The sequence below is a fragment of the Taudactylus pleione genome, unplaced genomic scaffold (assembly GCF_031769625.1).
Source record: "Taudactylus pleione unplaced genomic scaffold, aTauple2 ptg000411l, whole genome shotgun sequence".
In the NCBI taxonomy this organism is placed as follows: domain Eukaryota; kingdom Metazoa; phylum Chordata; class Amphibia; order Anura; family Myobatrachidae; genus Taudactylus; species Taudactylus pleione.
This window is the reverse complement of record NW_028284813.1, coordinates 872,799-889,653: the sequence shown is the minus strand read 5'-3', so window position 1 is coordinate 889,653 and position 16,855 is coordinate 872,799. Positions and strand designations below refer to the sequence as shown.

The 16,855-nt window shown below is 43.0% G+C and overlaps 1 protein-coding gene across 2 annotated transcripts in view; it reads right to left on the bottom strand.

The window, feature by feature from the left end:
- The window catches only part of ZZEF1 (zinc finger ZZ-type and EF-hand domain containing 1), a 239,492-nt gene that overhangs the window by 63,027 nt on the left and 159,610 nt on the right, over positions 1-16,855 (bottom strand). Inside the window, exons 35-43 of one of the 2 annotated variants that reach the window (XM_088447033.1) lie at positions 10,522-10,687; positions 8,014-8,276; positions 7,255-7,418; positions 6,914-7,058; positions 6,631-6,761; positions 4,879-5,156; positions 4,016-4,190; positions 2,508-2,640; positions 527-723 (exon numbers count right to left, since the gene is read on the bottom strand). In XM_088447033.1, the coding sequence (XP_088303159.1) occupies positions 527-723; positions 2,508-2,640; positions 4,016-4,190; positions 4,879-5,156; positions 6,631-6,761; positions 6,914-7,058; positions 7,255-7,418; positions 8,014-8,276; positions 10,522-10,687 (1,652 nt within the window). The remainder of the gene's footprint in view (positions 1-526; positions 724-2,507; positions 2,641-4,015; positions 4,191-4,878; positions 5,157-6,630; positions 6,762-6,913; positions 7,059-7,254; positions 7,419-8,013; positions 8,277-10,521; positions 10,688-16,855) is intronic. The other variant, XM_088447034.1, reaches the window with a different exon arrangement.

Here is a 16,855-nt window from a genome sequence, read left to right as displayed (position 1 = left end):
AAAGGTGCTGAGACTTTGATCGGCCAAAGTCTGAGAACCACTGCACTAGAATAAGTATATGTTCATACAAACACCACCTCCTATACATGTTTTATACATATAATTTCTATCCTCAAATTTAAAAGACAACAAAACATCAATCCTGAATACATCCACTACTGATAGCAACCATTTCATACGGTTTCCTTAGCTGAACCATTTCGACTATACACAATAGAGATTCTTCATCTAGTCTGCAGTGGGAAATTTTAAACAGTCTCTTAGGATATTATTGTTGTACGTGAACTGAACTGCTCCATTTATATTTCCAAATTAAGGCAATAAGAATTGGGAGTCAATCTGGCCAGACAGACCTCCAATCAAATCAGACCTGTTCACGTTTGACCAATGGCAACAATGGCAACTTGCTAGGCCTACAACTCTTTCAAGATGCAAGAATCAGGATGTCCCATGTGAGTTATATTTTAAATCCCATTTGTTCTGCAGATCACACCACAAAACTGTATATACTGCTAAAACGTGTTACCTTAAGAGTTTTGTACAATCCTTTGAAAGTCAGTGACAGGACCCAAGTAGCCTCAACGGCTTCTGTGCAGCCGTTGTCCAAATTAGATTGGAGAAGATGCCGGGAGATGGAGGCAAAGTGTTGGAGATATTTCTTAAGATTTCCTTGTGCTTGATGGCTGTCACAGTCATTGTAATGCAGCAACTGATAGTCTTTTACTAAGAGGAGAGTTTAAAAGGAGAAAGCTTGGTGGAAGAAAAATGTAACTAACATGCACTAGATATTATTAGTGTAGTATATCAAGAATTTAATAAGAAAAATTGGAAATCTGTACTTTTCTTACAGCCTTTTGGGGGACACTGGATAACCCTGGAGTGCATGGACAAGGAGCTTTTACATTCACCTGCAAAAAGTACAAGCACATCTCACTACGTACCCCATTGGCTGCTTGAAAACTTCAGGATTGACTAACAAAACCCCAAACCACAGAACTACAAAACAAGAAGGAATAGAGAAAAACAACTTTCTCAAAAAAACCTACAAAAATCCTAACCAGTAAAACAGTGAGAGAAACTGAAACACAAACAGAGCATAAGAGAGAGTAATCCAGTTTCCCCCAAGGGACTGAGAAAAAAAACCATCCTATTTATCCTTTGGGAGACACAGTATTAACCATTGACACATCTCAAAGTTGTTTCTATAGCAGGGTACACATATAAGTTGGGAATGGATGCACAACATCTTGCGTCAAAACCTGGCATAGCAGAACTGAAAAGTGTTAAATATATAAAACTTTTGAAGCCATGTGTCGAAGACTAGGTATCTGTCTGGAACAACTGCTCAGCATGCCATAAAGGAGGTTTGCACCAATCTGGTGGAATGACACCTCACTAACTCCAGAATGGGCAGCACTGCCCCAAGGTAAGCCTGGTAAATAACCAAAGTCATGCAACTGGCAATGGTCTGTTTGGAAGATGACCAGCCTGTCTTGTGTCCAACAGGTCATCCACCCTGTGCAAGTCCAACATCCAGAGAAGTAAGATATCCCTCTTTGTCTGGAAAAAGATCCTGGTCTAAGGCCGCAATGTCCTGATTCACAGTGAAACTATAGACCTCTTTCGGCTGAAAAGAAGGTTTGATCCCAAAGATGGGTACACACTACACGATATATAGTACAATATATCGTTATGACGCAGATAGTAAAGATAGATTGTACGAATCATGCAGTGTGTACACCACACTGAGGCTTCACGAGGGTTGTTCATTGCATCGTCCCATCTGCTGTGCTGCACAACTGATGGGTTGATGCAATGACCGAAAAAGTCCTGTTAAATGCACCATGTAATGACACACTGCGCAGTTGTACACCGGATCGTTCAGTCTGTATGGTGCACGCAATGTATTGTTACATTGCGTTGTTCCTTCACTGGGTACACACATTGTATAGTGTGTACCCAGATTTATTATTTATTTATTACCAGTTCCAGGGCCGTTAACTAGGTGTGTACAAGTGGTGCCGTCGCACAAGGTGCAGGCCCATAGCGGCGGCACCGCCACTGCCCCACTGCATTTGCATGTGGCTTGCAGGGTGCCTGGAATGGCATCCTGTGGCCAGTAGCGCTACTGCAGAACTGCCGGAGCATCCGCAGTCACCCTGTAGTGCTGCACTTCCTAGAGCCGCGTTTAGGGCCGGCGGGCACAGCACCGCCCTGTTACGGTGCTGCTGCCTCTAGAAAATGGCTGCTGTGTCCTCAACTCCATGGGGTGACCCCCACCATTTCATCATAATGTTTATCAGAGAACCACAAGGTGGGGAAATAAAGAAAGGTTTCATTTGGATATACTAGAATTGCTCATTATGTGTTTAAGTTGCAGTGGCTGAAAGGAGGGAACTTTACCACCCAGGCATGTGCCCATGTTATTTTATGCACTGTGGCTCTTCAAAGGTTAAGCCACAGACTAGACAGTCTCATGCATATAGTGAACCTAGATCTCTACATACCAGTTTTACGCTTTCGTGTTTTGAGGTCAACAACTACAGCTCTATTTTTCTCTGTGAAATGCTTTAAGATGATCACATCGTGAGGCTCTTTGGCATTATCAATATACACAGACCGTGTTCCCATACATAGTACCTGCAATATACAACAACAAACAAAGCTGTTTTATATAAAGTGATTTATGTGGTTGAAATCCATGAAAAATTCTGGTTTAAATCATTGTGAAACACAACTGAAGTTATTTCATCTTAGAGGGTATGGCTCACATAATTCCAGATAATGTCCCCATTTACATTATTACACTTGTAAGATAAATTACCCACTGGTGCAAATAAAACGTGCTAATGAGTAGGAGGATTAAATGTATCAGTTACAATGACCCCAAACCCATTTTTTTTTTAATCGTGTTTATTTTTGAAAATTTTTAAAACGTTTACACCCAAAATAACAGAATATATTTGACACATGGCAATTCACAGTTTCAAAATAAACAGCACAGAAGGACTGGAATAGTCATAATAAGAAACATTAAATAGACAATATCAAGTACAGTATAAAAAGACAGTATGCTAAATTTTAATATATCCATTGGCCTACAGTAATGTGTAAAAGTATAGGTATAGAATATATAAAACACGAAGAAATACAGAAGAGAATAAGGTCAAAAACGATCAGTGAATAGTATTATAGTATATCTTGCAGGTTATTCAGAGGTAGAAAAACTCTCTAATAAGATCAATGTGACGGGGGCCTGAAGGCGCCTTCCAGGCTCCCGCGACAAGGAATAAAAATATCAGGAGAAAGAAGTACCAGCAAAATAAGGAGATATTACAGCCAACACAAAGCCTGCAGAGATAAGTATGCAGCAGGTAGATAGTGCCAGGAACCGTGCAGAGTAGTAAGGATAGTTGTTCAGGATATGGCCTAGGAGCTACGGAGTTAACCTCCTATATCCAGCCCACGCCCCCGACCCCATACCCACTTATGCTAATGGTCTATAGTATTGTAGCATTTTTTGGATATTGCATGCTGCAAGTTACTCATGTTCATTGAAGGGAATGCAGAAGAAGGGTGTGGGGTAGTGGTCAGTGTAGTAGTCTCAATTTCTCCCCTGACTGCAGGTGGAGGTGCTACATGTCAAACGTGACATACAATCTCATTTGACATCCAATGTTACTGGAGTTTTCGCAACGTTAGTGGGAAACCAGCCTAAGTCCATCTAAATTCCATGTATCTAGTTTGAGCAAAAAACGTGGAGATTCATTTAAGTTATTTAAGTCACTAACACCGGTATCATAAAAGTAGCTTCAATGTCCAGTTTGGTACTTCAGTGCAAGAGTAGTGATAGACTGTGCAGAAATAGAAAAATATGGTCTAAACTTGTCTTATGACTGAACTATATACAGACTCTTCTCGTTATGCATGATTTATATACAGTCAAGTATTACAAGGGATTTAATTAAACAAACAGTGTAGATAATGTTTCTAGTGATGTCTGTAGTAATCTTACCTCTGGAAACCCAACCAAAACCAACAATGTGAATATATTGGTGTTTTTTAACTGGTGAGGCAGCTGTTGCATACAGTGATCTGTGAAAGCGGTCATCACTTTCTGCCATTTCGGAGAACTATTTAACTCCCGCAGAATATCAGTCATTGTACAGGCCCAATCAAGGCCAACTTTGCTAAAAGAAAACAGAGTGTTATTTATATGGGACAGATGTCTATATGCTTACAGACTATTTTCAGCACTATGTACATTTCCTAACACACAATTTTATGACACTTTAATTTTGCTGAAATGACACAACAGACCCGATTCAGAGTTGTATACAAACCCGATGGTTTGAGCACAACTCTAATGGTGGGTGACTGCGCATGCACAGGACCCGATACGGCGCACGTGCAGGAAGGTCCTGCGAGATCGCACAGGTGATAAGGGTGGGGCGGCGCTGTCTGTATTTCCAGCATACAGGGGTGTGTCAACCTCGTTTTCAGTGAGTTCCGAGGTCAGTGTCTGCAACCTCCGACGCATATTTACTGGCCTCGCAAGCAGAGAGGAGGCGGCCATTCTGAGTAAGCTTAGGCTTACTCAGATGGCTGATGCTGCAAACACTGTGACCGTTGGTTGCAATGTAAATCCGATACTGCGTCTTCGGGCACAGGCATCGGATCGGAGATGCCTGCAGGAGGCCTCTTGCAGGAATTCGCATATTTTTGAACAGCAGCTACTTCCCGAGACACAGCTGCTGTGCAAATGCATCCTTCTCTAAATCAGCCCCAGTGTGCATATTTGCATATGAGATCGTCTTCCTGAGGTCTTGATAAAAGGCAAAATACATATCCTTGAATTAGAGAATGTGAAGAACAAACCTGTCCAGACATACAGCTCCTAGGCTGAACAGCAGTTGAGTTGTAATCCAGCCATCTGGAACAGAGCTCCCATCAACTACAGTTGGCACAGTGCCCTTGCAAGACAGCACATTGTTCACTGCATCATCCACCTCGGCAGGGTTTAGTCGTAGGATTAACTGCCCCAGTAGACCCAAGGCTAAATGGTAGGATTCGTTTAAGTGACCAGCATTGGAGATAACAACTTGAAACATCAATGGCAGCACTTGTTGAAGGTTCACTGGGCAGCCCACTGTGTCCTAGAAAAGAATCATGGAAATCTGCACTTAACAGAAACCGCTTTGCTAGGCTAAACAACTTTTGTATGGTGTTAAAAGTGGCAGTTCTATCCTTAGTCCTTGGAGTTATATATTTTACTACCCATTTCTTTATACTTCACATATGAATTACACTTAAAATGCATCATTGTTTGACAGATGAAGACCATTGGAGTCCCACCTTGTACTCCATCTGCAGGTTTTGATAGTGGAGATGGAAGGATTGTTGGGCTCTGTAATTGCGCTGATTAGGAGTTTACCACCACTAGTGGTGCAGGTTATGTACTGCTGGCTTGTAATTGGATGCTAGGGTTGGCGAATTACAAGTTGGTGATGCAACCCTCATTTCATGGCAAATGATGAGAGATTGAGCACCCTCTATGCTGTTACCTGATGATACAAATGGCTGGATCGGGAGAAGGAAGCAGCGGAAAGGTGGCAGTATAAGTATTGATGGCATGCTGATTACTCTTACTATTGTACATATTGATAAGCAATATTACTACTATGATCACTGCAGTGCCACACACAAAAGTCTAGGTACTAAGCCTTGGAGAGAGAAAGTGGCTGGAGGTAAAGTACCAACCAATCAGCTCCTAACCCACTTTACAGGCTGTTTGAAAAATGGCAGTTAGGAGCTTACGGGTTGGTACTTTATCTCTGTCCACTTTCTCTCTCTCTCCAAGGCTTAGTACATAAACCCCTCAGTACTTATTATTCTGCCCAGTGGTTCACAAGTGACCCAATGAAGATTATCAGTACCGATGGCTTTGAGTAATATATTCTTGTACTTTCTAAGAGCAGGGGTGGGCAATAAGCGGCCCTCCAGCTGTTGTTGAACTACAAATCCCAGCATACATTGCACCAGTTTTAGCATGGCCACATAGCAATACTGTGGCAGGGCATGTTGGGATGTGTAGTTCTACAACAGCTGGGTGGCCACTTATTGGCCAAGTCTATTCTAAAGCGCATATATATATATATATATATATATATATATATATGTATATATGTATATATATATATATATATATATATATATATATATAAAATACACACACACACACAAACAAACACACACACAAACAAACACACACGCACGTAAATGATCCAGAGGCTGCAGGCCCAAAAGAGAATAGGAAGTAAATCAGTCATGCATAAAAAGGGTTTTTCATTACTTTCCAATAAGTTGTATACAGATGTATACTTTAAACACCAATCCTGTATCACTATGGCAGAAGCCTCCAATCTGTACACTGAGCTGTTGGGGGGTGGGGGGAAGATGACTTAGTCTCAGCATGCTTTTACCATTATGCCTCCCTTGCCCTTCTCATAACATTTCCAATTCCACAAGATGCCCTTTGCGTATTGCAATGATCTGTTTAGCTAAACGTTGTACTGTCATTTTCTAAAAAAAGGTGTTCAAAATAAATATCTAAATACTGAAAGGTCTTACTGATTTCAGAGGAGGCAGCATGCTGGCTATCAGTCCCACAAAGCGTTCCTGAGAGCATTCTGCAAACACTTGGTCAGGATTTGGGATTATAGCTTTGGCAACTATATGCTTCTTGCTCAAGTCTCCAGCAACTACCGAGAAAGGGAAAACATAACTAAAACAAATTCACGATAAACAGCAAATTGCACATTAGTGAAGGAACGTTTTACACTACAATAAGAAACTAGACATGCACAAATTGTATAAAGCATTTAAACTAAAGAAATAGCAAGGTATTACTGACAAAGATATCGCTCTGTGGAGAGCTCCGAATCATCTTCATTGTTATCTGCTGCCTTTTTGGACCTGTCCGTCTTTCCTGGATCCTCCTCTGAGCACTCTCCTTTCTGGAGAGTGGGTATATCTGCATAAGTATCACCATTGTCCTGCTAAGAGGATAATAACCCCAGTGAGACAATAGCATTGACACTTTAAGAATGTTGCTTTTATAAAGTTAATATGTAAATTATTTTCCTGCTGAAATCAGGACATGACTCTAGCCAAGGCGTCACAGATCATCTTAGAAAAAAACAAATCGCTATCATCACAAAACCCAATACAGACACTCGAATTTAAGAAAAATACCTTTTCTGACACAGTACTTTTTACTGTGATATCCTCAGCCTGAGCAGTTGTGCTTAGAAGAGGAACTTCAGGACCCGCTGTAACAGTGTCACTGGAAGAACTGATTAAAGAAATCTCATTTCCATGGTTGGCCCACATGGAGAGTAAGGAAGACACTTTAGCACCTAAGGAAAACAAACATACATTCACTGGATCAATTAATTGCTCCACAACATATAGTGCAGCTAACTTCAGCAATAAGTGGTGGTATTTTTTTTATTATTATTATTGTGTTTTTTTTTTTTTTTTTAAATAGACAAACCTACGCATTCACAAAATACTGTATTCACACTCCTGAATCTTATCACACTGAACATAGAGTTTGTAGAGGCAGTAGAGTAACATTTCTTTGCTTTTGAATTGAACAAAAGTGTACCTTGACCAATAGTCAAATGTAGCTATGCTGGAAACACAGACAAGTTTGAAAGTAAAATAAGTTTTTAAAACATAGGTGGAATCTAGAGGATTGTCAAACAGGTGATGAATAGGTACACTTAAAAAAATAAATAATTTAAAAAGGATGAGAGGGGTCATAGTATAATTGCAAAAAAAAAAAATTATCTAAATTGCTTGTGGAAATGTTCTAAAAAACAAAGTTATGATGTAAAAAAACAAGCTGAAAAAAAATAAAATTAAAAACTATGGTAACAACTTAACTTAACTACAAAAGATAATCAAATACATTCTTTCATATTCCAGGTATCTAGTTCAAAATCTCACCTTTTCCTTTCTGTGCTTTCATGAGACAGCTGGCAACTAGATGAGTGCAATCAGCCTGCAAGATCTGAGCGCTGGAAATAATACTGGGGTCTAGTTTCTCCCCTTCAAGTTCTCCCTCACTGGCAAGGTCTGAAGAATAAAGAGCCAGCGCAGTGAAAAGCAGCCACGAGTAGTTATGTATGTAAGGCTGGATTAGCTGCTGTCGGTCACTGATTTTATTTGTGATTGTTGGATAGATGGTGATATTGTGACTAGGCAAATGGCTGACGAAAACAAAAAGAAACTGGGTTATAGTTTGGGACTTTGCAAAATCTAACAATACAGCACAACTGGACTGTAGAAAACGCTCTGAAGACAGTTGCATGAAGTCTCTCTAAAATCACTACCAAATTACACTGGTGTCAGTAATAGTTAGCTCAGAAATGGTACATGCACAGAACTAGCTCCACAGGGGTCTATTTATCAAGCAGTGAAAAGCGTAGAGAAGTGAACCAGTGAAGAAGTGGGGGTAACGCAGTAACTGCTAACCATGTGAAGCCTTTGCAGGGCCGTAACTAGGGTGGTGCGGCCGGTGCCGTCGCACAGAGCGCAATGCTCTGGGGGCGGCATGGCCACTGCCCTGATGATGATGTCCATGAAGAACAAGCTGTGTGCCGACGCCACGATGCCTGAACTGAATGAGGTTGCACCGCCTGCGCATGGCTTTCAGACTCATCAGCACCTAGGTAAGGGGGAGGAGTTGGGGAGGTCTTGTCCCACTCCCTGCATGGTGATGCTGCATCTGGAGAGCACTCGGGGGCTGAGCCGCTCAGTGGACTCAAGTCTGTGAAGAGGAGCTGCCCATAGGGAAGTGAAGATTCTTCTTTCTACTCCGACATATGCCCACCCAGCTCCGCGATCCCTGCAGTATTGAGATCCCATACCGTTCCCACCCCTCCCCTACTCCTGAGCAGAACACGCATAACAACAAAGTTACTTTGCAGTAGCTACAGGACATCAGCCCGCCTGCTGCTATTATCCCCAGCACAACAACATGGGAAGCAGCCCTCATCCAGACTGCAGGATGTGTGTATGCCAAGCCAGCTAGAAGGTGATGAGGCTGCATGTATAGCAGATCTCACTGGTGCCCAGTATAGACGGTTACAGGTGCCTGGTGGATGGAGCTGGGAGAGATGCAGGGCTGAGGCTCATTACTAGGCACATTAGCGATGTGCAGACCCCTGTCTGATTACCCCAACTCTAATGAAGGGGTCTGCATTAGGGATAGGGGGTAATTATCCTATGGTCTGCATTAGGGGGGTCTTTAAACAGGGGTTTTGCATTAGGGGTGGGAGGGTTATCAGGGTATGGTCTGCAATAGGGGAGGGGGTCATTAGACAGTTATTCATTAGGGGAGGTAGGCATTAGAAATAGGTTTGCATTAAGGGTGGGGATCATTAGACAAGGGTATACATTAGGAGTAGTCGGTGATTAGACAAGGGACTGCGCCTAATGGGTTGGGGGTCATTAGACAATTAGGGGTAGGAATCATTAGACAAGCATTAGACCCTCCGACTGTACGGTTTCTGCATGTAAAGTACCATTCTTAACAGTCTGTACAAGTGCAAGAAATGCTGGGCTGCCCCCAAGCTCTCCTCCGCATCTACACAGTGAGGGAGAGATACTGGGGATAGCACAGCATCTCAGGGAGTGCTGGGCACACCCCCAGAGTGATGAAAATCGGGGTGTGCCGTGATGCTGTGGCCTTCCACATAAGGACATTTAAGCATAATTTCTGTATTTGAAAAATGGTGGTGGGGGGCGCCAATGCTTATACTGGCACAAGGCACCAAAATGTCTAGTTGCGGCTCTAAGCCTTTGAACAACTTTTGCAAGGATGTCACACTCAATATCTACTTTTACAAACAAAAAAGCAACAGTGTTCTGAAAAATCTTTACCATACTAATTGAGCATGCCGGATGCAGAGGTCTCCTTACTCAACTTTACGTGACACTTTCACTACAGTGGCACCAGATCTTATCCTAAGGTTTTGCAAGTGTATTTTTACACTGCCGTCACTGCTGTTCTATACTTAACATAGCACATTCAATTGCACAAAATTTGCACATATATTTGCATAAAAGTAGCATAATATTAGCAAGAAAATAGCATAGGGAAAAAGACCATATAAACTAATCAACATTGCTGTCTATACCGAAGATGGACAATATGGCTAATAGTGGAAAATCTGGTTTTCATACTGTACATTGTTTGTCATAGATCACTATTATATTGTATGTACTATATGACATGATTTTCCACCATTAGCCACACTGTTAGCCATATAGATAGACAACAATGTTTATTAGTTTTCACACTCAGTAATATAATTTATTTTGTGTATAACAAATACACACATACTATATGATATACACAATATACATTAGCAATCACACTCTGATATTGTAATTTATATTTGTGAGGAACATATTTCATATCTGCTCACACAAATATATGGTCCAAAGTACCTTTCAGAGTATCTCATAGCAACATAACATCCGTAGCACAGGTCAAAGTCATTGCATACGTTGCAGTTGATCCTGTGACCAATGATAAGTCCTTGGCAATGATCACATGCATATTCCATGTTAACCAATTCATGGTCATCTTCATGTCCCTCAGGCTTCACACAACCTGTAAGCAATACCAAACGTTCCTATAAATCTATACAGTAAATTCTATTATACCATAACATTCTACACAAGGTAGTCTTGCAGGCCTGATCCTTAGCTCATTGCCAGTGTTTCAGCATATACAGTATTACAAGTCATCTGATATTATACCTAGTGCAAAGAATAGTTATGAATTATGTGGCTATTTTATTTTTTATTTCAACAAATAGGAAAGGTATTTTTTCCCCCACTTCCTATGCATAAACACCCTGTTTATGCAACAGTCTGGTAAAAGGGGACCTTTATACTTACAACAAAATCCCTATTTAAATACAGGCGAACATGTTTTGTCTCACAACTTGGAAGCTTAATAGTAAAAAACAAACAAACAAAAAAAAAAACAGATTCCTTCTCAATATAACCTCCATTCCTCATTACTTTTCACCTTATAACTAAGCGCATTACAAGGACAAGAAAACAAGCATAGTAGAACAAAGAGAAATCATTCTTTGGTAGATTCATACAGTGTCTCCTACAGGCTTGGAGAAAGTGATTTAACAATAAAACATTCCCCTATGAAGTATGGAAACACAGACAGTGGGAAGTCCCAAAGCCACCCTCAACAAAAGCAGATGAATAAACAGCCAAGCAGAAATGTATCTTCAACACTCAAAGTTGGATAACTCATACCGAAAGAATTCCTCTTATGGCCAGTAGCTGCAATCACTTTAAATTAAATCCTCTCAGAATTCAAATGGGAGCCCTGAAGGTACACTGGGAATAGGTGGCGCTGGAGAAGTCTGGGCACTAAATAGTCAAAGCTTAACAGCACAGGCTCCTCCTCCTCCCCTATACCCCATTCCTGTCCTGAACAGCCAGTTATTACTAACAAGGCCCATAGGAAAAAGAGTAGAAGGAGAAGAGGAGGAAACCCAGACACCATGCAGAGCTGCCCAGGAGGTTCCAACTTACTGTGTCGAATGGGCATCACCAAGACCTGAACAGGCTTGTTTGCTAAGGTGTAGGCCTGTTGGGTGACCATTTTAAAAATCTAATCTGGCAATAGTCTGCTTGGAAGCAGGCCAACCCTGATTGTTGACATAATAGAGTACAAACAGAAATTTTGAGCTTGGAAATTATTGGTCCTGTCTACGTAAACACAGAGCCAGCACTACTTTCAAAAGAACCAAGAGACAATTGAGGGTACTGATGATCCTTCACTGGAGGAAAAGGCACTGCAATTTCCTGGGTGATATGGAACCGGGTGACAATCTGTGACACAAGGTAATCAAGTAAGACATCCTACGGGGCAGAGGAGAGAACTAGGAGGAACACAGTCTTCCATGTAAATCATCTGAGGTCCACAGAGCATAAGCGTGCAAAAGGATGGCTCTGAAGATTTAGTAGGATCAGAACCAGATCCCAAGGGGCAAATGTGTAGCACCTCTTGGAGAAAAAAGTCTGTACCACAGGAATGATCGCAACCTTCCACAGAAAGTAGACATAGGGGGCAGAGGCCTGGACCTTGAGGGAACACCCAAAGTCCAACTCCTCCTGGAGCCAGGACAGGAGTCTGGAGAGGAGGAAAACCTTTCAAGCCAGCTTCCGGATGGCTCAGACAAAAGTAGGTCCACAACACATGGTGATATACCTTAGCAGAAACAGGTTTCATAGCACACAGCATTGTGTTCACAACAGTGTCAGCAAAAAACTCTTCTGACTTCATGAGGGCTGCCTCTGCAACCACCCCATCAAAGCCAGGAGATGTAGTTCTGGATACAGGAACAGCCCCAGTGTAAAGGTCTGGCCTGAGAAGGAGGAAAATGCCAAAGGGGAGCCATGGATATACATCATAGATTTGCAGAGCCAATATAGAGCCACCAGGATGGCTGAACTTCCCTCTTGCTTCAGCTTACGGAGGACCCGAGGTAGAATGCCCAACGTTGAAAAAAGGCATATTAGAGTAAACATCTATACAACATACAACAGATGGTGCATCCACCAGCAGGGCTCCCAGATCCCTTGTCCTGGAGCTATACCAAACCAGTTTGTGATTGCGGCGAGATGCCATCATGTCTATGGACGGACAGCGTCAGCGGTACACTAATGGTGCCATAATCAGGAGATCATCCAGGCAAGGGATAATCCTGACAAGGCCATGGTAATGGTCAGAGAGGACTGCAAAGCGCAGGAAGCACTGATAGTCCTCCTGGATGAGTATATGCAAAAAAACATCCCTGACATCAAGGGACACCATACCATGTAATCCCCTGGCTCCAAAGAATGCATGAATGCAAAGAATTACAAAGAATGCAAACTTGAGAGATTCTATCCCAAATCTTGGAACCCAGAGATAGACATTGAGTGACTTCAGGTTCAGGATGGGGTAAAAGGAGCAGTCTGGATTCTCCACAAGAAAGATTTGTGAAGAATCCAGTTCCTCATTGTGTAGGCAGAACTGGGGCGATGACAACGTAGACGAAGAAAGCCTTGATGAAATTATTGTAAACCCCCGTCCTTGACAAGATCAAGAGGAGGTCCTGTTGTGAAGAACTGGCCTGGTGGGACCTCCTGCAACTCTAACACACAGCCTGTAGTCACAATGCCTCGAACCCAAGTGTCAGACCTTGTTTGTAGTTATGTTTCGCAGAAACATCGAAGATGGCCTCCCACCAAAGAAACTCTGAGGTGGGAGTCCATCCAGTCATGAGGACTGTTTATCAGCAGGCTTGGGAGTTTGTATTCTCTTGGACTTTCCTCTTCTGGAAGAGAATCCCTTGCCCCGAGAGGAGAGCTGAAACCTAGTCTGAACGTCCCATGAGTCAGGAGTGTATCCTCGTAAAGTTCCTTCTTAGTTTATTCTGGACTCAGATTCACAAATCACTTCCCTCAGCATAATATGTATAATAAAAAGTGAAACATATGTTGCATCAATACCATGAAGTCGCACTTTCATTATGACGAAAAGGAAAATAAGAGTTATGGTAGACTTACCTTTGTTAACTCTCTTTCTTCGAGGTCCATATGGATACCATGGGGAAATGTGGTTGAAGTGATCCAGGCACAAAAAAGTTAAGCTTTCAGCTCCCAGGGTCCTCCTCCACATATACCCCGCCCTTAGCCACAGGCATTCAGGTTTGTAAAGAAGCCCAAGGCAGGAGAAAGAAAGAGAAGAATAAACAACAATGTACACCAGAAACACACTCACAGAAGATGAGGGAATCTGTGACCGAGATGCAGCCAGGTGTGTCAGGGTGGGTGCCCTGTGGACCTCAAAGAAAACGTTAACAAAGGTCTTCTTCAGGGTCCATAGGTGACAACAGGGATATCATGAGGATGGCCTAAAGCATTTCCCCTAAGGGTGGGGACGCTCCTGAGCAGAAAGAAGAATCCGCCACCCAAAGGAAGCATCCTGAGGCGCAAAGGTGTCAAAAGCTTAGAACCTAAGAAAGGTCTGGGGACAGAAGACCACATGGCTGCCTTGCACAATTGTTCAGCAGAGGCACCACGTCCAAACACCCACCCACGATGGTCCCACAGACTGAATAGTATGTGCTGTTGCCATGTTTGGAACAGGGAGATCAGCCTGCGTATAAGCCTGAGATATAGTTATGCACAGCCATCGAGCCAGAGTTTGTTTGTTAGCTGGCCAGCTTTGTTTGTGAAAACCAAACACAAAAAGAGCGTCTGAATTTCTAAAAGAGTTTGTACAATCCACATAGATACAGAAAGCACGAACCACTTCCAGGGAGGCTTCACCTACAGAAAGGTCTGAAGACTGGAACCACAACATTCACATGAAAACAGGATACTACCTTAGGAAGGTAACCCGCCCGTGTACTGTCAAATCAGAGACTCTGCAAGCAGAGGAGATAGCTAAGAGAAAAAGCGTCTTCGCTGTCAACCACTTCAAATCTAATGAGTCCAGAGTTTCAAACTGGGGAGCCTGTAGCTCCTTCAGAACCAAAGAAATCCCACGGTGCCACCGGTGGAACAAATGGGCGGCTGAAGTCCAGGAATGATTATGTTTGTCCATGCAAGATGACGTTGCCTCTTTCTGAGTCGCGTTTTTTGGAGGGAAAAATCCGAACTCGGCGTGCAAACTCGAACCTATCCGAGCCTGCACATCCCTAATTGATGTATGACAAATAAGGTATATTACCATCCAGCAGCTTTTTCCATTCCAAAAGCACATGTGCCAAGATAGTTCTTATCACTACCCAGCAGCTAAAATAGCGCTCCCATTATTTTCTCTATTTGACACATATTGGGGTGGAGTTCCAGATCCACATTTGTGAGGACGGCTTCACCAATCTGTTGGCAATCTATTTAAGTAGCGCCCACTTTTTGTATATACATATATAATTAATATTTGTATACTGGAGAAAGGCTTTGCTTTTGCTCTTCCCTGAGGGTGAAAGGACTGAAAAGAAGACTGCCTAGGCTTTGATGTAGCTGTTGATGGCAGACCTGCAGATCTTGAGGCTGCAAGAGTAGCCACTCTTATCCAATTCTGCTCCAAAAAGTATGTTTCCATAAAAAGGAAGGGATTCCGGAACATTCTTAGATCCGGAATCTGCTTTCCAGGACCTTAACCAAAGGGCTCTACAAGCAACAACCGAAGCTGCCGATGCTTTAGAAGCCAGGAGTCCAGCATCTATTGCAGATTCTGCCAAATAGGAGGCCGCTTCCATATGTGGGAGATAAAGTCAGCTGTTCTCTGGTAGCATTTGGTAGAGTGTCTTCCAATGCCCCGTCCATTTTTCAACAGCCTTGGATACCCAGGCCGCTGCCATAGCTGGCCTGGTAACAGCTCCAGACAATGAAAACACTGATTTAAGACCTTTCAAGTTTTCTATCTGTAGGATTTTTAAGGGAGGATGCGGATGGTATAGGCAACGTAGCACTCCTGACTAAATGATTCACATGAGCATCCACAGTAGGAGGGACTTCCCACTTAGTACATTCGGTAGGTGGGAAAGGATACAAAGATGCTAATCTTTTTGTAACATGGAACAGTTCATCCAGAGTACTCCATGCTGCTGCCATAAGTTCAGTGAGCTGCTCAGACTTAGGAAACTCAGCTTCTGGTGTTTAAACACTGGAGCCTTAGGTCTAGGAGCTGGCTCGCCATCCTCTATTATATTTAGGACTGATTTAACCGCCCTCACCAAAGAAGGGACATCCACTGTAGAAGGATGGTCCTCCTCTCCTGAGATAGACCCTGGAGAAGAACCCGGCGCATCATCTGACTCCTCCGATTATGCATCTGAATCTACATGCTGGGCAGACTGACAAAATTATATCGTCCACTTATGTGATGTGGTGACATCCATTTAGAATTAGGGGATACTATGGGCTGCTTTGCGCATTTAGTTTGAAACAATTACACCCTTTTTTGTATTGAGACCTATTCTGCCCTGGGGACAGAAGGACCAAAAGGAAGAAGTCCTGGTCTTTTGTGCCAAGGATGGGAGTAAGGATAATTTGAAGGCAACCACAGCTGCATTTTACAATTAATGTCCAAAAAGTACCTTGCCATTAAAGGACTCCAGGCCCTTCTGGAGTCTGCTTGCCAAGAACAGAGCCAGAGAGCTCATCTGGCAGTGATGGCAGAGGCCGAAACTCTGGCTGGAAGAATGCTCAAGTCAATGGTGGCCTCCCCTAAATAAGAGTCTGCTTCCCCGATATAGTCAACCATGAATAATAATTCCGAGCTGTGCACTCCTGTTCTTAGACATTCATCGACCATTCTGGTTCACCCACCATTCTGAAACATTAGTAACCCATGTGAAGGGAGGCTAAAGCAGGCCTGTGCTGCCCAGATTCCTCCAGCACCACCTATACTCAGTGTATCTCCAGTTTCCCCATGAATGAAAGCAAAAATCCCCCCAAAAAACACAATACTTACCATAAGCTCCACTCCTGCGTTCAACTGCTCCTCGGAACTATGGGAGAGATGTCATGACGTCTCTCCCGTAGTGCCCACTGCGGGAGCTGGAGCTCAGGAGTGAACTGCAGCCTCCGGCTGCCACTGTGGGGAAGCAGCTGGGCGCCCGCTGCTAACAAAATCTCAGCGGGCACCTGGCATCTCCATGCGGCGCCGGGCTGACATCCTGGGTTAAGTAGGCCGGAGGAGACGGAACTGGTTCAGTCTCCAAATGGAACGCAGTTCCGCCTCACTTTAACC